This window comes from Crocodylus porosus, unplaced genomic scaffold (assembly GCF_001723895.1).
Source record: "Crocodylus porosus isolate Cpor-Errol unplaced genomic scaffold, CroPor_comp1, whole genome shotgun sequence".
Taxonomy (NCBI): Eukaryota; Metazoa; Chordata; order Crocodylia; family Crocodylidae; genus Crocodylus; species Crocodylus porosus.
In genome coordinates this window covers 1,501,240-1,525,697 of record NW_017728934.1, presented here as the reverse complement: position 1 = coordinate 1,525,697, position 24,458 = coordinate 1,501,240, and the positions used below count along the sequence as shown (strand labels likewise).

Here is a 24,458-nt window from a genome sequence, read left to right as displayed (position 1 = left end):
GGGTCTGGCAAAGTGAGGTGGGTGTCTTTGTGTAGTAGCACTCCTTACAGTACTGCAATACCAATGATCTTGTAAGGTCCCTTCTAGCCCCTAACATCTATGAAACTATGAAAAGGGGCAGAGGACAGATAGTGGTGTAGAAAGAGCAGTGGAAAGGCTGGGATGGAGAGCAGATGAAGGGAAGAGATGGCCTTTTAGCAGATTAGGTACACAGAGAGCTAGTATTTTACACTGTTGTCATTAACATGATACCAATCCAAAAAGTAGAAGACAAATCATGAAGTTGCCCAACCTCATGGAAAATTAACCTGGAAAGAATCTAGGGTTAGCATACTACTGGTGTACGTCCCACCAGTTTTGGATTCATCAGTCCACGTCCAGCCTCATGTAGGATTTTGCTAAATGCAATCAGAGAATTACTAGGGACATAGTTAAATCATGGTGAGACGAAGGGTTTTTCATGGCCCGCTGGCAATGCACAGAGCCCATTTCACAGACATTTCATGGCAGTCCCACCCAGCACCACTGGCTGGTGAAGCCGCCCCTGTGGCCTGACCTTGTCTCTGATTGGCTGAGAGGCCAATCATTCATCCTGAGATTGCAGCTTTCTACCTTGCATCTAGCTCCTTACAAGATGGCACCGAAACCTGCTTTCCTGACTGGCACCTTCATTTAGTCTACATCACTAGCTCAGTCTCTCAGTAGTCCTCATTCACATCATGTGCCCTATGGCTGCATTCCCTAGTCCTCTAATTTCATAGTTTCATAGATATCAGGGGCTGGAATCAGTAGACACAACATGCTGCACTGGGATATAGCTACGTATATCCATTCCCTGGCTGGCAATGGCCTATTAGGACATGAAACCAGCCAGAGACTCATGACATGCTATCCAAGGTCAGGGAAGGGAATTCAAGTTGAATCCAAAAAAGGAAAGTATAAACAAATGAAAGATTAAAACACTTCAACTGATTATCACAGGCACAATCTGCTGCAGCAAGAAACACGTGCGCTGTTCTTTGGTGCAATGTACTGATGTTAGAAATTGTGTGCTATCATGTTAGTCCTTGGTCAGCTGTTGGGGTGTTTGCAGAGTGATCTGCTATCACCAGCCTGAGCTGGAATTTCTCTTGTAATCTGACTTCCTGGAGGTCCCCCCCTGAGGAGAGTCAACCTCAGATTATAAAAGCAGGCAAGTTATATTCAACAGCCCCACATCTGTAGCAGGCCTGTAGAAACAGAAGGATGAAGGTCTTGGTGGTTCTCTGTGCTCTTTTTGCCCTCTCTGAAGGCTTTACCAGGTACGTTGCTGTCTGACTGCTTCTCCTTCATGTGCTGCTGCTACCAGCTTGCTTTAAAAAAAAAAAAAAAAAAAAAAAGCAAGTTGATAAAATGAACTCACAGTCCCTTCTGGCTCCCAGGTTCATTTATCTAACAACAGAGGGATAGGAAATGTAAACAGCTTAAACATGGGAAGGAGGAAAGATCTCTTTTCAGATGAGGTCTGGGAAGAGATGGGAAGTTATGAGATGGACAAGGCCATTCCAAATGGAGAAGTTGCTTGTGCTGGCCGTGGTGAGACTATACCCATGCTTGGTAAGCGGAGGGGTATTTCAGCTGATTTTAAGTGTTTATTCCATCAGCCAAATGAGGAAACCCATTGTGAATGCCATGGGAGTTGGTGGCTTTAATGCAAACTGTTTCCCTTAGACCCCGTGCATAAGAAAAGTCTGTTGCAGGACATTAGTGATTGGGAATCTTGGCTGTTATTTTTTTTTTTTTTTTTGCACACAAGGATACCTTTGCAGAGAGGGAAGAAGATGAGGGAAATCCTGAGGCAAAAAGCCTTGCTGGAAGACTTCCTGAAGGAGCACCACTATGACATCGGCACCAAATATGCACACTCGTTTGCTTCCCGAGGCGTTTATGAGCCACTCGTGAACTCCCTTGATGTGAGTTTCTGCTCTGGTACAATAGATTTGCTTCAGGGTGGGAAGTACATTATGGTTCCTTTATAGGGGATCCGAAGGCTGATTATTGGATGGGTAGGTCTACCTGCCAATATAGAGCAAAGTCCCTTTCACCACATTTTCTCACATGCAAGATGCGCTGGAATAAAATATGTACCCTGATTTTGAAAGGCAGATTGAAGGGAAAAGAAGATTTTTCCTTGTAGTAAGTAATTGAATAGCAGCTGTGAGGGAGCCCGGCCTGCTCATTGTACTGCTCCCTGTGAGTGCAGATTTTACTTTCACTTCTGCTCAGTAATGGGCAGAAACTGCTTTTACTGTATTTCCCTCATAAGTCCCTCGATTTCCAGCGCTTTTTGGGGGGAAAGGTGCATGTTGTATTCAAGACAATCTGGTATGTTTGCATCTGACCTGAACAGACAGAGTCTAGGGAACAATCTACACTGGAACCGCACAGTACACATGTGGCCTGTGCTGGCTGGGGCATGAGGGTGCTACAGTGGGGGCTTGTCTGCCAACTAGCCCTGCACTATAGCAACCTTGTGGCCCAACCAGCCTCTCCGCAGCACACTGAGCCAGGGCAGGGCACCTCCAGAATGGCAAGCTGACTGCCAGGGGGCTGCACCACCCCAGCTGGATTTGCTGCGGTCCTGTATGCACATGTAAATGCTGCACCTATCAAACCTGAGACAGTTGCAGGGGTAGAGCCTCAGTGCCCAGGAGTTTTCAAATCACTAATAGCAGCACCCCCAATATTTAGGCACATGTAATCTGAGGCAGCAGCTGAGAAGCGCCTTTCCCTTGATAAGTTTGGACTAGGGGCCTAAAGTGAGATTTGCCCAGATGCTTAGGTCCTTTATTGGCTCTGGCTTTTGGTGCTTACTCCGGTGAACATTTCACATGGCTGAAGTTAACCATTTGACATGTAGAGGACACACATGTATGTATAACTAGCTGATGAGAACCATTTTTGTCGCTCTTACTTGAACAGGCAGAGTATTTTGGAATGATCTCCATTGGGACCCCTCCTCAGGAGTTCACTGTTGTATTTGATACCGGTTCATCCAACCTCTGGGTTCCCTCCGTCACCTGCAAGAGCGAGGCCTGCCGTAAGTAACTGATTGCTTCCTCCCCCATCTACGCCACTCCTTTAATATGGTGTGATGGAACAGATTGTGTGAGAGACCCTATAGCTGCCACTCAGGAGACCTGGCTTTAATGCCCATGTTCACAGCTACCTCCCAGTGTGACTTTCTGCCACTGGTTCTCAACTTTTTGGGTTCAAGAAATCCCACAATAGGCTCAAGACAAAATACCACCTCTTACTTTTCACTCATTTTTTGACTACAGAAAAATACTAGAGTAATTCTTCTGCTGCAGATAACTTATATCTTAGAAAGGGTTATGACATTAAATTAGGTCCTACCAATGCAAGGTACTAAATAAATGCACATTAGTCTGCCCTAAAGAGCAGTACCAAAAGTGTGTGTGTTTTTAAGTGACACTTAATGCACAGTAGCTTATTTTACTGCACATTGGTATAATTGCATTTTTTTTACATAACACTTTCATGAGCAATAAAACAGACTACTGCACATAACGCGTACACATAGGCATGCCCAGTAGTTAAGTACTAGGGAACCGCACAGCAGGAGCGGAGGCCTGAAAGAATCGCTTCTCACTCTCCCTGAGACACTGCCCATAACTGTAGCCAGCTGCGTGTCTGAGCTGGGTCACCCTTGTCATGAGAGAGGGGGAGTGGCTGTCAGAGTGGGCTCAGTGAAACTTCTGGACCTTGTGCTTTAACAAACTTGCACTACTTGAGACCAAAGTGGCTTCCCAGGAAAGCTGAAGGGTGCCCACTTGAGAGTGTTTTTGGCAGAAGTGAGGGCATGTTTCCTAGATGATATGGGGATGGGACAGATTTTTCTAAGGGGCTGGCTGAGCTATTGCTGAATGGCCATCTTAATGCTACCAAGGTTTGAGCTGTATAGTTACCAGTAGGCCAAGATTCAAAATTTGTGATAGGCATCTTGTGAGTTCATTTTAAATCAGTGAGTTAATGTTTGTAAGAGTGGGGATCTGGTTACCATGTCAATGCACAATTGCCAATATAGGTTGGAAAGGGGACTCCAAATCTGCACACTCTAACACATAAGTGCAGTCTCTCAAATTTCAACAAGATGAACTAGGTGTTTAGGAACAGGGACTGAAATTTGGATATAGCAAAGTCCTCTAGGCAGGCTCGTTTTCACCTGCACAGTATTATCCCCATGCCTGTCTTGTTCTTCTATCGCTCTGGTGGCTTTTCCTAGTTTCAGAAATGTCAGAGTTGTTACAGCACTAGGTAGTGATTCAGGGCCCAGACAGAAATGACAATTCTCAAGCAATCCTGTCACAGAAAGCAGTCCAAAGCCATGACCAAACAAGTGCTTGGCTGCAGACAGCTGCAAAAATGGCTGATCAGGTTAAAATCTGAACCTTCATTCCATGAGGGGTCAGATGAAGACATTTCAAAACAAAGCGTCTTCTGTAACTTCTGTCTGTGCTGCCTCCCAGCCTGTTTTCAGAATGGGATGGGGGAAAGGGGGCAGAGGGAGCTCAGTCTGGGCTTTTCTCAGCCCCAGCTGGAGGGTGGGGTGGGTGTATAGGACTCCCCCAAGGCTGGGTAACCCTAGAATGAGCTCCCTCTGCCCCCTTTCTCCCCTCCCATTGTGAAAAAGGCACAGGCTGGGAGGAGGAGGGGCCGTTGCCACTGGAAATCAGGTGCAAGCTGCAGCCAGAAGCTAAATTCCCTTCCTCCTGGAGCCAGCAGTGAACTTCTGTTTGGTTCCCGGGATCACTGTAACTCACAGCGTTTCCTGCAAAGTGTTCTCAGTTACAGCAGGGGGCTGCACGTCTGTCTGCGCTCTCAGACTCAGACCCTGCTCTCAGAGGTCCCGGGTAACCTTGGGTAAAGCACTTATCTGCTTTTTATCACCCTAAGACTAACAGCACTGCCCTGCCCTTCCCCAGAGGGAAGTTTTGAGGATAAATGCATTAAATACTATGAGGAACTATGCTACTACCATGTGTTATAAAATACAACATGGCCTGGAATAACATGCACCTTGTTTTAGGAAGGCAAAAAAAGGATTTCCAGAATTAGGGCTTCATAGATGTGGCACAGACCTAAAAATTCTGTAAGAGGCTGTGAAACAAAAGTGACACAAGGAGTAGCCAGAGGACATCTAAACTGTCAGACGAAAAGTTAGCTTGATTAATGGATGGAAATCAAAACCCTTAAAAAAGAGAGAGAGAGAGAGAGTGAGAGAAAGAGATGACCATTAATGTCTGTTGAGTGAAGAACAATGAATCATTAAATCAATTAACCCCCTCAGGTGCCTGAAAGGAAATTCCAGTGCTCCTGCTGGGCACTTGATCTTGGAAAAGAAATCAGAGCAGGGGGCTTCTACTTCAGGCAGAAATCCAGCTTCCCTCCTTAATATACACACCCTGATTTGGGAGGAAGGGGAGAGCAGGTGTTGGATGCAAGAAAAACATGCTATGTGGGCAGAGGCCAAAGAAATACCTTAGATTTTACAAAGTGCTTCTAAATGCAGAACGTGAAGTTAAGAGCACTGATTACACTAAACAGCTGAGCTATATTTTCTTCTTTATAGTAGGGCTGGATGCTGATGCTTTTTCTAACTATTCTTTTGCAGAAAATCACCGGAGGTTTGATCCGTCAAAATCCTCCACCTACCATGGCACAGGGATCAGCATAACCATTCAGTATGGCATAGGCAGCATGGATGGGGTTGTGGGATCCGATACAGTGCTAGTAAGTACTAATGCAGCAGAAAGGCTACAGCCCTCCCCATTATTTCAGTGACTCACAAACATGGAGGAGACAACAAATGGCGAGTCTCTTAGTGAAGCTACTTACCCCCTGGCTGCTACGCAAACAATGAAACAGGCTTGGCTGTACACTTGGGCACTGTGGCTTAGACCCACAAAGGGACTTAGGTGCATAACTCCTGGCTAAGAGTTAGGACTTAGCACACTGCCCCAGGGACACATGCCATAGGACACACTGTTTTCAAAGATGCCTCCTCTTCACAGGGTGGGGTACTTTGCCTTTCCACAATACCCTTTTTGAGGATGCAGGTCCAGAAGCTCATCTCTTGCTCAGTAATAGGTTTACAACAGCCATCTGCCCTGGCCATAGGCCCATGCAGAGTATACTCACAGTGCAAGTATTTGCCTTTTTCACACCTCATGGGAGCACTGGCTTCTTTGGCTCCTTTCTTATATAACTCTCCACGGAGGTGGTGCCAAAAGTGAGTGGACAAACAATCGTAAAGGCCATCCACCCAGTGCTAAACCAGCATCTTTGCAATAGGCAGCTGGGGGAGGGGACCATTCTGCAAGCACATTACCCACTCTGCCATCCCCCAGAGCCCTGCCAGTCTGTCTTTTCCTGGGGTGAATACCTCCAGTGAAGTCCCCAACACATGTCCAGGCATTGAGAGCTGTGAGCACTTTGAGGAGCGGATACATATCAGCTCTCTCAAGTTGCTGCCCACAGTAGGCACTGTGACTGTGTCTGGTCCCTCAGTTGCAGGGGAGATAGCTTGACTGGTCAGAGCTATCCCAGAAGAGGGGTGAAAACCAGAATAAAGTTCTCTATGAGTACTCAATTTGAGCGTGTGTAAACAGTCTCTCGTGCTTTCTGGATGTGTAAAGCACAGAACAGCAAAAACCCACTCTTGTGAGAGCAGCCTTACCCCCTCAGCATTGCTTTTATATGACATTTCCTTCAAATACTGATCAACTCAGTGGTTTTCTGGCCAGATAAGGAGCTAAAGAACTGATCCATCTCCTTCCCAGGTTTCCTCCCTCATCGACACCAACCAGCAGTTAGCACTGAGCACCAGCGAGCCAGGACCCTTTTTCACCTACAGCAAATTTGATGGGATCCTGGGCCTGGGCTATCCAGATCTAGCTGTTGGTGGGCTTATTCCTGTCTTTGATAACATGATGACCAAGAACGTGGTGCAGCAGCACTTGTTTTCAGTGTACCTCAGTGTGTAAGTGACTTGCAAAACATGGAAGTAATACATTTCCATAGGAGTGTGGGGGAAAATCCTGGACCAAGATACTGTGCTTGCTTCCTGCTGTAGTTAGCTCCATTTTATAAACATGATGTTTCAGGCATAGAGAGGTGCGATGACTTGCCTACAGCCACCATCACCAGTGGTAGAACCAAGAATATGGCTGGTGTACGGTCCGCGAGAACACGTTGCCTGTTCATTGAAACAAAGTCCTGTTCCCTGTCCGTGGGCTATTCCCAGTGACTCTTTAGGAAGCAGTGATTACGGCCTGAGTTTCATCTTGGCCTGACTCGCTACATGACCTGGGGCAAGACAATCTTCTTCTCTGTGCCTTTGTTTCTCGCTCTATAAAATGGGGATACTGCTGTTGAAAGCACTCTAAGACCCCTAGTGAAAAGTATCCTAGGAGAGCTAAATTATTCACTAGCTGTTATGCTGTTTGATTGGCCACTGAAGTCACACTCTGCTGCCCCTGCTACATGACTTAAAGAATTTTAAACAAAAGAATAGCAAATGGTGAAAAAGAAGTGATGGTCTTGCTGGTGGAAATATTCTTAAATTGATCATTTCTCTGAAATGATTCAGTTAGAAACAAATGCATGTGTTTTTACCTGTTTTTTTTAATAAAAGCAATTATTATTAGGAATGGTCCATTACTGAGACTGTACTTCTTTGGCAAAGAGACTGTCTTTTTTAGTTTCCATATTTGTACAGCACCTAACACCGGTATTTCATGTAATTATATGCATTTGTCATTTTTAGAGAACAAAATGGTAGTATGCTCATTTTTGGGGGAATTGATGAATCTTACTTTACTGGCCCTATCCACTGGATCCCTGTCTCTCACCAGCGCTATTGGCAGATCTCATTGGACAGGTATGTAACACACAAAGGTGATTAAATAAATCTGGTGGTCTTTGGCACACTTCCACAGTTGCAGGCATTTTTCTTCTATTAGTACCAAATTCACATTGACTTTAGCAGTCAGGATGTCAGTGGTGCTTAACTCCCCTAGGCCCTCTCTTGTATTTTCTGCTAGGTCCTATGTGCATCCTTGGGTTGCCTAAATACCTTTGTAAATCTGGCCTCAGGCCTCATGTCCCCAAAGTGTGCCTTTAGATGTCTGTGCTCACTTTTCCTGAGCTTCCTCCCAAGTCATCGAGGAAAGCAGTATACTCCAGTGAATAAACTGGAACACAGGGAACCAGTATGTTCCCAACCTTGGCCCTGACCGCCTGAGTGACTTTGGTGATGTCACTGCACATCCCTACGGACTTTTATAGAAATCACAATAAAGATCTGCTATTATCTCCACTCCAGATACATGGTAGGACAGATGGGGCTCACATAAGGTATGACTGGGGTGTGGGCCGTCAGTCCAAGGGGATGTGCTAGAGCAGGAGTTACCATAGAGCACACTGTGGTCAAGGTAGTGTCAGCCCAAGTCCAAATCATGAAGCCAGGGTTCATCTGGCCCAAAGAAGGCCACTGGTTGTACCAGGAAGTCCAAGCCAAGGACAGGGCCACTCAAGAGCAGGCAGGACAGGAACACCAGTCCAAGATGGGATCAGGCAGGCATAGCAGTGGTGACAGACAGGACTTAGGGAAGAATGCAGGCAGGAGTGAGGCAGAGGTTCAGGCAGTGCAAGGTACTGGCAGGAACAAGGCACGGGTCCATGTGAGACAAGATTCAGGATCTAGGCGAAAGCAAGCAGTCAAGTAGGCTACAGGCTTCTAAGTGGCCCAGGAGACCCAGACTAGCAGCTGAGTTGCTCAGACAACACTCTGCCAGCTGGTCTGAGCTTATGTAGGCCAGTGTGGGTGGCACCTCTTCCTGTGGGCCCTGGGGATCACTCAGCCAGGGCCCTGATCACCTCCAGCTGGAGCTAGGAACTGGATCAGCCCCAGCTGAGCATGGACTCCATACAGCCAGTCCTCAACTCACGTGAATTGTCATAGTTCAGATATGCCAATGGAGCTGGACTGAAATCTGAGCCAGTTTTCTTGGAGCTGTTGCAAACGTAAGCAGGCGTGAGAAGGTTCCTGTTGACTTCATGGGCTTTGGATTGCGCCCTTCGTGTTATGGCAGTTGACTGTATGGAGGCCAGGCTCCTTGAGTCCTTATCCAGGCAGGTGTCAGGATGAAGTCAATGACAGCTGACTTCAGTAAGGACAGTGCGTTTACTGATTCAGCCACTCCAGGCCTGAGCCTGAGGAAGTAATGCTGTTTGTTGCGTTAAGGTCTAACATTTTACAGCCTCCTGTGCATCCTTGCCATTTCAAGTTCAAGTACTTTTTTTTTATGTTTTCAATCATTCAGCATCATTGTGAATGGCAAGGTGATCGCCTGCGAATCTGGCTGCCAAGCTATTGTTGATACCGGCACTGCTGTCTTGGCTGGGCCCTCACCAGACATCAGCAGCATACGGAAAGTCATTGGAGCTACTCCGGGACAATATGGCGAGGTGAGAGTCCTTCAGGGAGCCTGTTGTCACACTGCCCCCTGCACTCAAATGGTTTAAGTCCCTGGGACAGTCCCAGCAGAGCCTGCAGGCTCGGCCTCACTCCACTTCCTGAGCTTTGGCTTTACTAGTAAATCAGACAAAGCAACAATGCAAAAGCCTCAGGGTCCGGGCTGGTCCTAGGGTTTCCTGTGGGCACTATTCTGGCCGACTGCAGGGCTTGATATTTATGAGGGGGAAGACAAACGACTGGAAGCTCTGGATTTATTTTATTACATTTTTTTTTATTATTACAATTGTTATATAAATAGTTCATTATTTTTGAGGGGGTTAATCAGTCCTATCTCTTGGCCTGGATCAGAGTCAGGATGATGTGCTGGTGATGTTTAGCCATAACAACCTAAATCCAAACTCAACCTAGTTCCATCTATTTCTCAGCAGTGACAATGGGACCAAATTAAGTCTTGCTCCTCACTGGGTACATCTACACATTGCCATGCTTTAGTATTTCCATTTATACTGTGCCATGCATGTACTACACAGTTAGACTTCACTGCTACTTTGCAGTAGTAGTACACCAAAACAGGGCAGCCAGCCGCTATGATGAATTTGCTGACAATCATGCATAGACTCACGTGATTTCTACATTGCCGTAGTGTGCCGTACGGTGACACAGCACATCTCTAGGGTGACATGTAGATGTGCCTATTAGGTTTCTATAATTTACTGTTCTCAAAGCATTCGGCCACGACTTCTTGTTACAAATAGAGGATACAATTCCAGGGTAGTCACTCATCCAAGTACTACCTACACCCCAGACCACCTAGCTTCTGAGACTGCTCCTCTACTCTTTTTGTCCCTTGTAAAATAGCTGTGTTGTTTCTTTCATAACTGCATACTCTTTTTTTTTTTCTGGTGCTCTCTAGTATAATGTCAACTGCAATGACATTCCCAGCCTGCCTGATATCATCTTTGTAATCAATGGGATCCAGTTCCCTCTGCCTCCTTCAGCCTACACTGAGCAGGTATGACATGGAGCCTTTCTTTGTGGGACACAATAGCACGGTGGGGCACAGCTAAATGGACTGGGCTCAGTCGCAGCTCAGCTTCGCCCTCCCATTGCACAGCTGCTCAGGGGGAAGGGCTTGGGGAGCAGAGCAAGGAGCAGGCTTGAGGGAAGGCTTTGGGGATAAGGAGTTAGTAGCCTGATCCGAAGCCTGCTGAAATCAGTAGAAACACTGACATTAGGAGACTTTGTATCAGCTTTCCTAGGAGAGGTCTGAGCTACTGCCTGAGGAGTATATTAGGAGTATCTTATGTAAGACAGGAAGTGAGGTTGTTCTGCTCAGCTCAGTGGTGCTGAGGCATCAGTAGTGGTGTTGTGTCTAGGTCTGCACATTGTCCTTCAAGAAGACAAGCTGCAGGGAGTCCAGAGGAGAGCAACAGAAACCCTAAGAGGTTTAGAACACAGGACCTGTGGGGAAAAGTTGAAAGAAGTGGGCTTTTTTAGCCTAGAAAAGAGGGGACTTGTGCAGGGAGAAGACATGATCACAGCTCTTCAACATGCAAGAGGCTGTTATTGAGAGGATGCTATTAGGATGTGCATCAGGGAGGAAGGACAAGAAGGAATTGGCATGATCTGAAGAAAAGAAGATTTGAGCTAGATATTTGGAAACATTCTCTAACTAGAAAAGTGCACTAGAACAGGCACCCTAGAGATGCTGTGAGAGCTCCTTCATCTAAGGTTTTAAGAATTGGTTAGACAAAGGTCCATTGAGGCTAGCCTTCATCTGGTTTTACCTTGCCTTGGGACAGATGGTTGACGTGATGATGTCTCGATGTTCTGCTCTACTATATTGCTAAGGCTCTAAATCCCTGCTGGTATACCAGCCGCAATGGCTCTGCCAGCTCACTAGATCAGGGGTTGGCAACCTATGGCCTGTGGGCTATGGTCAGCCTGTGGAGCTACGGGAACCTGCCCGTGGAGCTGGGGGGCTTTGGTGGGATTCTGCTGGCGGAGGGGCTTTGCCCATGCCATGGCCAGGCAGTGGGAGCTTCTGCTGTGCCACAGCAAGGGGAAGCAACTGGTGTCAGCATTTGGGTCCTAGCACCAGCCTGTGTCAGACCCAAGCTGGGTCATTCCAGCCGGCTGCTAAAGGATATTGCCAATTGCTGCTCCAGTCGGGGCCAGTGGCAGGATTTTGCCCAAGGTGTTGGGAGTTACAGTGAAAGAACCAACTCCTTTGGAAACAAATGAGATGTACTAACCAGTGATTGTAATAGTTGTTTGTTTTTTTCTGTCCAAATCTAGTTTGGCCAAGGAGACTGCACTAGTAGTTTTCAGGTCACAAGTAACTACCTGTGGATCTTGGGAGATGTATTCATCCGGGAGTACTACAGCATCTTTGACAGGGAAAACAACCGGGTTGGTCTGGCCAAGTCTGTTTAGACATCACCCAGCGGGGGGTGCTACGATCCATCCTGTACTCAATTTACCATAATTATATTTTACCAGACAGTAGCATGTTATTATATTTCTGTATACAACTGACCTGGTATACAGTCGATTACATTCTTATCAAGACGTAAAGAAAGCAGGAATGATTCGGATTTGTTTGGCCACGCATTCATTTGTATAAAATACAAGCTATAAAACCCTTCCCAGTTCACACTGCTGAACACACGCAACCACCCCCTCACAGAGCCATGCTCCATTCCCCTAACCCTTCCTACCGTACTCTGTAAGTAATTCTGCCACAGTCTTTGAACTAGATCTTCAGCGGGTGTAAACTGCCATTGCTCCACTGAAGTGAGCACTGCTACATGGCTCTTATTATCTGAGAAGCTGTCCCCTACCTGGTTACTATTGCCACAGTATCTGAGCACCCCATTACAACACCACCCTTGTGAGACAGGGCAGTGCCATCATCCACAGCTACTGAGTGTGAATGGAGAGAGAAAGATCCTAGATGACTTGTCTCAACCCACAAAGGAAGTCTGTGATGGGGTGGGGACTGAACTTGGGTTAGCATCCAATCGCTGGACCATCCTTCGTCTTTGAGACTTCCCTTGAAGTAAGGTGCTATTTATTGTCAGTGCTGACACTTTATAAAGAAAAGCTACACCGAGAAAAGCTACTTCCAACCCTCCCAATTAAGCACTTGGAAGTCAGGGAATACCACCATAGGCAGCAGAAGTGGGGGTAATGGGGCTTGCCCCCACCCCCCAGTGTGGGCCAGAGGTAGGGCTGCAAGGCAGTCCAGCTGCAGCAGGGGTGGGGAGTGGGGCTGGGGCAGCCTGGGTCTCTAGTAGTTTGAGGAGATCTCCGTTCATTTCCTGGATCTGCTACCTATGCCTTGTGGACTGTGCAAGTCATGTGATCTTTTTGCATCTCAGACCCCTGGTAGATGTTTATTTAATAGCACAATGAGATCTGATCCCAAATCCCAGCAAGTGCCCATCCTTGCCGTGCCATGCAACACATGTATGGCAGAACACGTGATTTTTGTATTGGGGTCAGATCACAATCATACCTTTTCTAATTGCCAGAGTAGGTAGAGTCTGGGATCACCTGAACTAGGAAGCTCAAAGTCAGGCATTGGCAGCCCTGCATGTAGGGCTGTCGTTGCCTGGCTCTGCAAGTGCCACAGAGGGGCAAGTTCCCAGTGCTTAGCTTTGAATTTGCTGCACAGGGGGAGATGATCAGCTCCCCCCACCCACAGTTGCAGGCCTCTGGGCAGCTCCAGTTGTATACTCTGAGGTGTCCTGTTGACAATCAGCTGATTATTATTAGCAGGAAGACAGGGCAGCCTGGTGTTCCCAACTGGCCAGGGCTGGCTCCCCTCCCAATGCTGAAAAATGACTGAATGTTCAATTGTCAGCATGATGAGTGTCTGGTTGGTGTGCAGCAGCCAAAACTGGAGTGCCACACGTTTATTTTAAGGTGCAATACAAATCAGCCCCAAAGAGGTCTACGTTATATGTGAGCCATCTGTGTGGCTTGTTTCTCATTTTATTGCACAGTGCAACAGGGGGCCATTCTGGGTCCGGTTGGATACTGGCCTGCCCACCTGTTTCTGGGCTAACTGCCTGCCTCTGTTTCCTGCCATGCCTTGATGGAAAAATGATTAAGATGTTACTTAGGTAGGAAGCTGCCCATTTAAGACCCCAGTGACTAGGGGTGATGTCCCCAGCTCCAAACCTTCCCCAACACTGGGGCCCATGCCTTGCAGATGGCATCCCAGGCAGCTCACCTGTACCCTTCTCCCCTTGGGTCCTAGCCCCAGCATGGACCAGTCAGATCTGAGCTGCTTTTTTGCCTCACAGCTCCACTGGATCAAATGAGCCTCAGGCCTCTCAAGGATCTTACAGGTCTGGGCTTTCCCCAACTAGGACTGTGCAGGGGCTGAAGGCTATCAGGTGCACCCTGCCCACATTTCACCAGGGAGGTTTGCTGTCCTTGCATTTTCTGGGGCTGCCGCACCACCAGCAGTCCCACCAAGCCTCCCTACCATGGCAGGGTGCAGTTTTAGGTCATGCCCAGGACCTGGGACCTCCTCCATTCCCATAGCCCTAGCCCATATGTCTCCAAATTGTTCACAGCTCAAGGAGCTCAGCAGAGAGATGTTCTTCCCCTGGTGGCTGGTCTCAAGCTGCCCCCTTAGCACAGAGAGCTGGCCACGAAATGGTCACCCTTATCAGACACCTGCCACACACAGTTACTTGAATGAATGTATGGCAGGGTTACTTTTTATAGCGGGCAGGGCAGAAAACAGTGTTACCATTTGGACTCATATCATAAGAAAGCATAAGAAAAAGACAACTCCAGTTGTTCACAGAATCATGATGATGAAACCACAGAGCCAAGGTTTGGACACTCCTGTCTAAAAGATGCAAAGCCCCAGAGTTAGCGCTCTGCATAGGGATGAAGCTGTTTTGGACCCAGCTATGCACCTTCTCCAGCACTCCCAGGGGTGCTGGTCTCAAGCGTGTCCATCCTATCGGCTTCTGCTCTGCTTGGCCAGACCCAGAAAGGAGTCAGGGAAGCTGGACTGCTCTGGAGATCTTTGCCTCTGGTATGTTTGAGAGCAGTATCAGGGGGCACCCTCAGCACAGGTTCCCGACCCCCATCCCAGGCCTGGCACACAAGGAGCTGCAACAGGTGGATGTGAGTGCCTGAGACCAGCACTCCTGGGAGCACCATGGAAGCCGTATGGTCTGGTCCTGGGAAATTTTAAAATTAAACATGTTGCAGAAAGGCAGAGCATCTACCCAGCTCATGTGGGTCAAGTTGAGTTTAGACAAATAGACCTGGATAATCTGCCGCTGCAGACACTACAAGACTGGAGCAGGGAATCCCAGAGAAACTCACTTTTTGAAGTTGAGGGTGTGTGTTCCCCCTCTACTTTCTACCCATTCCCTTTGGCACATACTGGGCTGTATGAACATGTGCCCAGGACTGCAGTGTGTTGAGTCAGGTTGGAGCTAGCCAGCAGACAGTCCCCGCATTGAAGCACCGCCCTGCCCCAGGCAGCCAGGTCAGTGTCTACAAGGAAGAGCCTTTAGGTTCCTGCCCTGCCATGTGTCGGTCACATCCATTCATATTGGCAGAGGTGTTTTAGTCAGGGATGACCCTGCCTTGTCACCTCACAAGGTCCCTTCCAGCCCAGCTTTCCTATGATCCTATGATCTGTGGGTTAGCAGTTGATCTGCTGAGAAGCACTGAAGTCTCATGTATTTAAGACAATAACCGCCCTTGTTTCATTAGTTATCCCCTCCAGTGCCTAAACCGAACCCTCATTTACAGTTTGGCTCAAATCAATTTAATGGGTTTTACTATTGGCCAGTGAACTACATAGAGTCAGCCTTCCCCTTGCACTGTTATTGGGTGGGTAAAACTGCTTTGTTTAACTGTTGCCATCAATTTAAAGCAGCTTGAAATAATTCATTAAGGTCTTTTATCAAACAGCAGCCCTAGTATACAATGTCAGCCTGTTCTCTCGTGTCCAGGTGGTGAGTTATCTAGTCATAGACGGAGATAAGGTTGGTAAGGCAAGATCTGCCTGCGATGAAGCCATGCTGGCTGTCATTCAGGATCTTATCTTCTGCAAGCTGATTGCAGATAGATTCCTTGATGAATTTTTTTAGGATTTCACCTAAGACGGATGTTAGCCTGATCGACCTATAGTTACCAGGGTCCTCCCTCCTGCCCTTCTTGTACATGGGTACAACATTGGCCCTCTACCAGTCCTCAGGGGCTTCTCCAGAGTGCCACAAGTTGTGGAAGAGTTTCACCAGAGGATCCGCAATGACTTCAGGCAGCTCCTTCAACAGTCTTGGATGAAGATCAGCCGGTCCCAATGACTTGTATATGTCCAATTTTTTAAATTGGTCATACACCAATTCGACAGCAATAGTAGGAACACAATTATTCCTACCATGTCCATCCTGTACTCTACCTGGCATTGTCTTCCCCTTGGTCTGGTGAAAGACAGAGGCAAAATAGTCATTCTGGAGGTCAGCTTCCTCCTGGGTGCTGGTAGCCAACTCTCCTGAATTGCTGAGCAGTGGCCCCACACTCCCATTTGCTTTCCTCCTGTTTCCTCTGTACCTAAAGACGGACTTCTTGTTGCCCTTGATTCCCATTGCTAATGTAAGTTCAGTCACCACTTTAGCCCTCGGTCCCTGCCCCCCTGCATCTAACTCCACAGCAAAAAATGCACCACAGAGGCCTGTCCCCTATTTATAAAAAGAAATGATCATGACAAGACCCAAAACTGGTTCCTCAGAAGACAGATAATGTGGGACTGGCCCCTTACAGAAATTTCCTTCTTTCCTTCCTCTTAGTCACAAATGCAATCTGTTGCCTTCTGCTATTATCAGCATTTTTACATTGACATGTGTAAATGATTTATATCCCTTCTTAATGTTTCCTGTCTTGCTGGATAAGGGCTAGGTAGTGTTAGCTTTGCTTGAAGGTCACTTTTCTCAATGTTTGCATCTGACTTTACGCAGTGATTCTGTGCTAGTAACAGGTGACACTGGGAAGCTGGACCATCTCCACAGTACTGGTATCTGCAAGTTGACCTGTTTCATTCTTGCCACCAAATAGGAGACGGCAAATATCCTAATCACATTCTGGCAGTACATAACATCAGACTCTTTGTTTGCAGCTCAGTTCTCTGTAACAGTGAAGGGCAGATGGAAGATGTTCTTCCAAACAAAGGCCTACCAGGGTAACTATGTGCTCTGGGCAGCAGCAGGGCACAGGGCAGCGGTGGCCACAGGTTGCCAGGGGTGCAGTCATCTGGCAGTGCAGCAGCTGTTAATCTTGCCATGCCCCCTGCCCCCAAGTTGTTGCCTGGGGCTGCTGCTCTGGCCACCCCTCAGTAGTTACACTATAGCTTCCCAGGTAACAATTGGGGTGACGGGCACTAAGATGTGGGATTTGTATCTAGATTTTGATCTAGAACAGATTTGTATTCTAGAGAGGAGCAATATGTTAGAGCGAGGTTAACTGAACCACACGCGTGTGGCTTGTTCCATCATAGAGGCAGCATGGCCAAATGAATAAGAATGAGGTCTGTTATCTAGTCATCCTTCAGAGCTCTGCTATCTATCCTTCCATCATAAGTTTTGCCCCAAACCACCCTTGCTAGGGTCTTATACTCTGGTCTGGTGCTTGTAGTGGCTTTTCGGATACATAGATCAAAGGTATATAAATATTGCTTATTTTTATTTTGTCAGGTCCTTGTCCTGAAGAGTTTAGAAACCCATTCTAGTCAGAACAAGAAGAGGATCAGGCAAGCAATAATGGGAAGATGAGAAATAATGGGCACAAACTGATTGAAGATCACTTCAAATTGGACGTAAGGAAAAACTTCTTTACAAGTGCCGAGGGTCTGGAACATGCTCCCCTCAGAGGTGGAACAGTCACCCACCCTGGGCATCTTCAGAAAGTGTCTTGACACCTGTCTTGCTGGGGTCATCTGACCTCTGCAGTCTTTCCTGCCCAAGGGAAAGAGGACTGGACTCGATTGTGAAGAAATCCCCTCTCCTTCACTCTGACCCTCACTTTGGTCAGCCTAAGTGACCTCTCTCCCTCATGGCTCCTCTTGGATCAGGCTGGTCCATCAAGTGACCTGGCCAGATAAAATTCCTAAAGGGAGCGGGGCGCTCTCTCTTCCTTCCGGTGATCATCTGGAAACTACATGCAAGTACCCCAGGCAGCAGCTGGTGATTTCTTAAGTAGAAACCTGGAAACCTGCCAGGAGTTAGGAATTAAGTTGCAAGTTGCATCTTAAAAGGGTCACTGGGGAGGGGTATTCCGGGACCTCAGCATATGAAAGCAGTGTGGGGCAATATTATAGAGCCCCTTTGCATTAATGCAGTGATTTGCAGTCAAAGGAAGAAGGCAGAGATGGTAGGTGGGGAAGCATCCCAGAGCCAGGTAACCCAGTTGTCTATGGCGGTAAGAGGGACAAGAGAAGAGAACCCCTTTAACTGTGGCAGCCAGTTAGGGAACCGATAGCCCCAGGGAGAAGCTAATAGATGGCCCCAGGGAGAGGCCCAGTCAGTCAGTGGCACAGGAAGCAAAGGCTCACAGGAAGGAGTTAGAGAAATGCCATAAGGAAGCACTAAAGATCCCCACCGATTGCATAGCTGGGCAGGAGGAGCTTAAACTGGAGATTTTAGCAGATGCCAGCTTGGAGGAACTCCAACAGATGGCTCAGGAGCAAGAAGCAGAGTTCACCCAGGATAAGACAGAACAGGTAGTCTGGGATAAGGGACTCCTTTACCAGCTATGGGTGTCCAGGAACCATGCTGTGTCCTAGGACCCCTATCGCCAGCTCGTGGGGCAACATAAATGCAGGCAGCAGCTGCTTGCCGTGGCCCACCATCTACCCTGCACTGGTCACGTGGACATGGGCTGGACTCACTAGTGGCTGTTGGAAAACTTTTATTAGCCCAGGCTTGCTCAGAATGTGATGGATTATTGAAGATCTTGTGAGACAGGCCAGCGGACCGGCAAGAGCGGGGATAAGAGAAAAGCTCCCCTGCAGCCCCTCGCTATCATTGATCAGGCCTTCCAAAGAGTGGGGATAGACACTGTGGGCCCTCTGAGGCATAAGACTCGGAGAGGAAAGCAATATATTTAAACTCATGTGGATTTTGCAATGCAGTCCTTGGAGGCAATCGCCCTAACCTCCATAAAGGCCCCCATAGTCGCTGACACCTTTTCAAAGGTGATGTGACTTATGCTATTGCCATGCGTAAGTCAGGTAAAAACCCATTGATGAGTCCCTGGACAAGCCCTGTGGTACTTGTCTGAAACCAGGATGAACTATGTGTGGACTGTAGGAAGCTGAATGTGATCACCACCCCAACACATACCCTATGCCCAGGAAGGACTCACTGCTTGACAGCCTGGTCCTAGCCAGTTTCAGCTCTACTCTTGATCTATCTAAGGAGTTTTGGCAAATGGCACTAGATGTGCATGCTATGGCCAGGTATGCCTTCACCACACCTTTGGGACTGTTTGAATTCACAGTCCTTCCTTTCGGTATGCACAATTCTCCTGCTTCTTTCAAAGACTCATTAATAACTTTCTACAAGGATTCGAGAAGTTTACAGTGGCCCACATCAACAACATTGCTACCTTCAGCCAGGACTTTGGCTCACACCTGATTCACCTAACCACTGTGGTGGAAAGGATTAAAGGGGCTGGACTAACAGCAGAAGCAAAGAAATGTCAGTTGGCATTGCCCAAAGTGGTGTAGTTCAGACACCATGTGGGTGGAGGCAAGATCACCCCAATGTGGGATAAAGTTGAGGCCATTAATGGCTGCCCACCACCACAAACTAAAAAGCAGCTCAGAGGTTGGCAATTGTCCGGGCACTGAACAAGCTGAGGTCCTATTTGTGGGGACAGAAGTTCATGGTCCTAACAGGCCATGCCCCACTTCAAAGGCTGCAGACAATGCAGAATACCAATGCCAAGCTTCAAAGGTGGGCATGGCAGCTTCAGGAGTTCAACATGAAAGTGGAAAACATAAAGGGATGCCCAAATGTGATGGCAGATTCGCTGTCCAGAAAAGATGCAGGATAACATGCAGGAAACCACAGGAGCATCCCAAACCCTTGGCTTATGGGGTTTCTCCAGGAAGTGGGGCAGCTGGCTGTAGGTTCCCTCCAAGCAAGGATTTGGGCCTGGCAGTGAGGCAGTGTCTCTGCATAGTAGCACCCCTCCTGTGCTGCCACACAATGATTTTGTATGGTCTTTTCCAGCCACTAACATCTATGAAACTATGAAAAGGGACAGAGGGCAGATTGTGGTGTAGAAAGAGGGGTGGAAAGGCATGGGCACAGAGCAGATGAAGGAAAGAGATGGCATTTTAGCAGACTGGGGACATAGAGAGATGGTATTTTACACTGTTGTCATTAAAATTACAACAATAGAAAAACTAGAAGACAAACCATGAAGTTACCCAACCTGATAGAGAATTAACCTGGAAAGAATCTAGGTTAACCTGCTACTGGTGTACGTCCCTCCGGTTTTGGATTCATCAGTCCACATCCAGCCTCATGTAGGAGTTTGCTAACTGCAAGCAGGCCATTACTAGGGACCCGCTTAAATTATGGTGAGACAAAGGGTTTCTCATGGCCTGGTTGCGGCGCACAGAGCCCATTTCACAGGCATTTCATGGCAATCTCACTCCTCACCACTGATTGGTGAAGGTGCCCCTGTGGCCTATCCCTTGCCACTGATTGGCTGAGAGGCCAGTCTTCATTTTCAGACTGTGGCATTGCTACCTTGCAGCTAGCTTCTTAAAAGATGGCACCGAAAACCTTTTGCTTTCTTGACTGACACCTTCATTTAGTCTACTAGCTCCGCCTCAGTATTTCTCAGTTGGATCACGTGCTCTATGGCTGCATTTCCTAGTCCCTTAATTTCATACTTTCATAGATGTTAGGGGCTAGAATCAGTAAACCCAATATGCTGCACTGGGATATAGGTATACGTATCTAATCCCCATTTGGCAATGGACTAACAGGACATGAAACCAGTCAGGGGCTCATGCAATCATATTCAAAGCTAGGGGAGGGAATTTAAACTGAAATCAAAAAGGGAAGTATAAACCAGTGAAAGATTAAAACAACTGATTATCACAGGCACAGTCGACTGCAGCAACAAACACATGCACTGTTCTTCAGTATAATGTACTGATGTTAGAAATTGTGTGCCATGGGGTTAGACCTTGGTCAGCTGTTGGGGTGTTTGCAGAGTGATCTGCTATCACCAGCCTGAGCTGGAATTTCTCCTGTAATCTGACTTCCTGGAGCTCCCCACCCCCGAGGAGGACTCCCCCCACCCCGGAGAGTCAACCTTAGACTATAAAAGCTGGCAAGTTATATTCAGGAGCCCTGCATCTGTAGCAGTCTCTGTAGAAATAGAAGGATGAAGTTTCTCGTGGTTCTCTGTGCTCTTTTTGCCCTCTCTGAAGGCTTTACCAGGCAAGTTGCTGTTTTACCACTTCTCCTTCATCTGCTGCAGCTAACCAGCTTGTTTTAAAACAAATGAAAGGAAAGCATGTTGATAAAATGATCGAATGGTCCTTTCTGACGCCCATGTCATTTAGTTTAACAACAGAGGGATAAGAAATGTGAAAAGTAGAGCAGTGCGAAGCTTCAGGTGGTGATTCAATTCGGAGGAGATTCGGCCCAATTCGGCAGCTGAATCTCCAAATCTGAATTGAATCAGAGGACCCATTTAAAGGTCCAAGTTGTTTCAAAGCTCTCCAAATTTTTGGCAAAGATTCAGGCAGTCCCAGGTGGGTGCAGCAGGGAGCTGCAGCCACTCCAAGCTGGTAAGTACTAGGGGCGGAGGAGGGGGAGGCTGGGGAAAGGTGGAGGGGACCATGGGGGGACCCCTCCCAGGCCCTTTTAAAGAAAAGCCCTGGTGCTCACCAGGTGCTGCCAGGTGGGGAGAGGGGGCAATCCCTGCTGCCCCCCACTGCCCCACGCTGCATAGGGGGGCTCTGCATGAGCCCCCACCCCACCCTGCTCCTCCAGCCCCACCATGGGTGCTGCACCTGGGCCAGCTCTGCCCCTTTAAGAAAAAAAAAAACTCCTGGTGCAGCCTTGGGACTTCAGGGGCTTGTGCAGAGTCCCCCACATGGCATGGGGCAATGGGGGGCAGTGGAGATCACCCCCCACTGGCAGAAGCAGTGAGTCCCGGAGTGTTTTCGAGGGGGGAGTTTCTTAAAGGGCCAGAGCTGGCCCAGGCAGGGCACCCATGGGGGAGCTGAGGGAGTGAGGGGGGGGTCAGGGGGCTCATGCAGAGCCCCCCATGCAGCATGGGGTAGTATGGGGGGGACAGCAGGAATCGTTCCCTTCCCAGCAGCACCCAGTGAGCTGGGGCTTTTTTTTCCCCATATGCCAGGAGTGGGGGCAGCCATTGCCAGGTTGGGAGAGGGGTGGGGGATGGGCCGGGCCTGGCTGATTCAAAGATTCGGAGATTCGGCTGCCGCTGAATCTTCAAATCAGAGTCAGCTGAATCAAATCAGGACGGTGAGTCAAATCACCGAATCAAATCACTGTCCCCCAAATCGGCCGAATCCGAAGCAAATACTAGCCGTTTCGCACTAGCCGTTTCAGACAGACCTCTTTTCAGATGAGGTCTGGGAAGAGATGGGAAGTTATGAGAAGGACAAGGCCATTCTGAATGGAGAAGACGCTTGTGCTGGCTGTGGTGAGACTATACCCATGCTTGATAAGCAGAAGAGTATTTCAGTCGATTTAAAATGTTTATTCCATCAGCTGAATAAGGAAACCCATTGTGAATGCCATGGGAGTTGATGGCTTCAAGCCAAACTGTTTCCCTTAGGCCCAGTGCACAAGAAACATCTGATGAAGGGTGTTTTAGTGATTGGGGATCTTAGTTGCTGTTTTTTCTTGCACACAAGGATACCTTTGCAGAGAGGGAAGAAGACGAGGGAAGTCCTGATGGAAAAAGGCTTGCTGGAAGACTTTGTGAAGCACCACCAGTATGACATCAGCACCAAATATACACGCTCATCTGCTTCCCAGGGGGTCTCTGAGCCACTCTTGAACTACTTTGATGTGAGTTTATGCTCTGCTACAATTTATTTGCTTCAGGGAGGGAAGTACATTATGGTTGCATATGGTTGCATTATGGTTTCCTTGGGTTCCCAAGGCTGATGTATTGGATGGGTAGGTCAGCCTGTCAGCATAGACCGAAGCCCCTATCACCACATTTTCTCACATACAAAATGCCCTGGAATTAAATATGCACCCTGATATAGAAAAGGCAGATTGAAGGGAAGAGAAGATCTTCCCTTCTAATAAGCAGTTGAAAAGCAGCAGCGACCCGGCCTGCTCATTATTCTGCTCCCTGTGAGTGCAGGTTTTCCTTTCATTTCTGCTCAGTAATGGGCAGAAACTGCTCTTACCGTATTTCCCTCATAAGTCACACTGCAATTTCCCATGCTAGTTTTTGGGAAAAGGTGCATGTTGTATTCAAGACAATATGGTATGTTTGTATTTGGAAATAAGCTGTGGTTCACATGCTTTACCTGCTGCATGTATCTGTTCCTGTCCCGGTGAAATTGTTGGTGTTACTGAAAGATGCTTAGGTGATATGGAGGGGATCATTCAGCTTTGAAGCAAAACTTCTACAGCTTTGTGCAGCAAAGACCAGTAGGGGTCACTGGCTGACTGTGATATTCCACCTTCGATCAGACCATGAGGTTGTTCTTAGCACATATTTGATCTTACATGGTTGTTTATCAGACTCATGTTGGAAACTCTGTTGAGTGCTTGCAACAGTGACAAACATCATCAGAAGAATGCATGGTTGCAGACGGAGCAGCCAACTTGTCTGAAATAATGTAAAACACAAGAGGAAAAGCCTTTTTCAATCTAAGTTTTTCCATGTTTCAACTGCAGTTCTTCCGCCTTGTAGTCTAAAAAGTGGCGCTGAGGCTCATTGTAGTATGTGGCTACTGCTCAGCACAACGTCCAGGGTAGCTGCCTCATTTGCCCTACTCAAAGGCCAGCTCTGCTCTGATGACTCAGTGGGGGGCATCTACATGTGTGCTCTAGGCATGTGTGAAGCGGGTAGTATTCACTTTGGATTTGGATTCGGCCAATTCAGGGCACAGTGATTCGATTCGGTGATTCGAATCACTGTCCCGATTCAATTCGGCTGAGCCTGATTTGGAGATTGAGCTGCTGCCAAATCTCTGAATCAGCCAGGCCAGGCCCATACCCGCCTCTCCCCCAAGCCAGTAATGGCTGCCCTGCCACCCTAGCTCCTGGCTCTTGTTCAAAAAAAGGCCCTGACTCAGCGGGTGTTGCCAGGTTGAGAGGCAATCCCTGCTGCTCCCCAATGTCCCATGCTGAATGGGGGGCTCTGCATGAACCCCCCAACATCCCCCCATTCCAGGCCCCCCCTCCATGGCTGCCCCACCTGCTGCGGCTCCGACGCTTGAAGAAAAAAAAAAGTAATAACCCGAGACTCATAGCTCCTGCTGGTGCTGGGTGATCCCTGCTGCACCCTGCTGCCCCACGCTACGTGCGGGGCTCTGCACAAGCACCCCGAGGCCCCGAGGCCACTGCAGGAGTGGTGACTCCCTGGGCTTTTGTCTTTTTTTTCTTAAAGGGCTGGAGCCGCAGCAGGTGGAGCAGCTGTGGTGGGGCTGGGGGAGTGGGGGGAGGCATCAAGGGGGCTTGTGCAGAGCTCCCCACACAGCGTGGGACAATGAGGGGGCAGTGGGGATTGCCCCCCACTCAGCAGCACCCAGTGAGCACTGGGTCTTTTCTTTAAAGGGCTGGGAGCTGGGCCAGGGTGGGGCACCCATGGAAGTCTGGGGGAGTGGGCACAGGTCAGGGGGACTGGGGGAGCAGGC

General features: G+C 48.1%; 1 protein-coding gene and 1 pseudogene across 1 annotated transcript; both read left to right on the top strand.

Moving 5' to 3' along the window:
- Positions 1-1,245: 1,245 nt before the first annotated feature.
- On the top strand, positions 1,246-11,977 carry LOC109317478 (embryonic pepsinogen-like). The gene is made up of 9 exons (XM_019546186.1): positions 1,246-1,301; positions 1,796-1,952; positions 2,962-3,079; positions 5,675-5,793; positions 6,843-7,042; positions 7,829-7,942; positions 9,387-9,531; positions 10,455-10,553; positions 11,840-11,977. The coding sequence occupies exons 1-9, from the start codon at positions 1,246-1,248 to the stop codon at positions 11,975-11,977; spliced, it is 1,146 nt and encodes a 381-aa protein (XP_019401731.1).
- A 9,009-nt stretch (positions 11,978-20,986) lies between these two features.
- Positions 20,987-24,458, top strand: part of LOC109317458 — a 15,287-nt pseudogene continuing 11,815 nt past the window's right edge.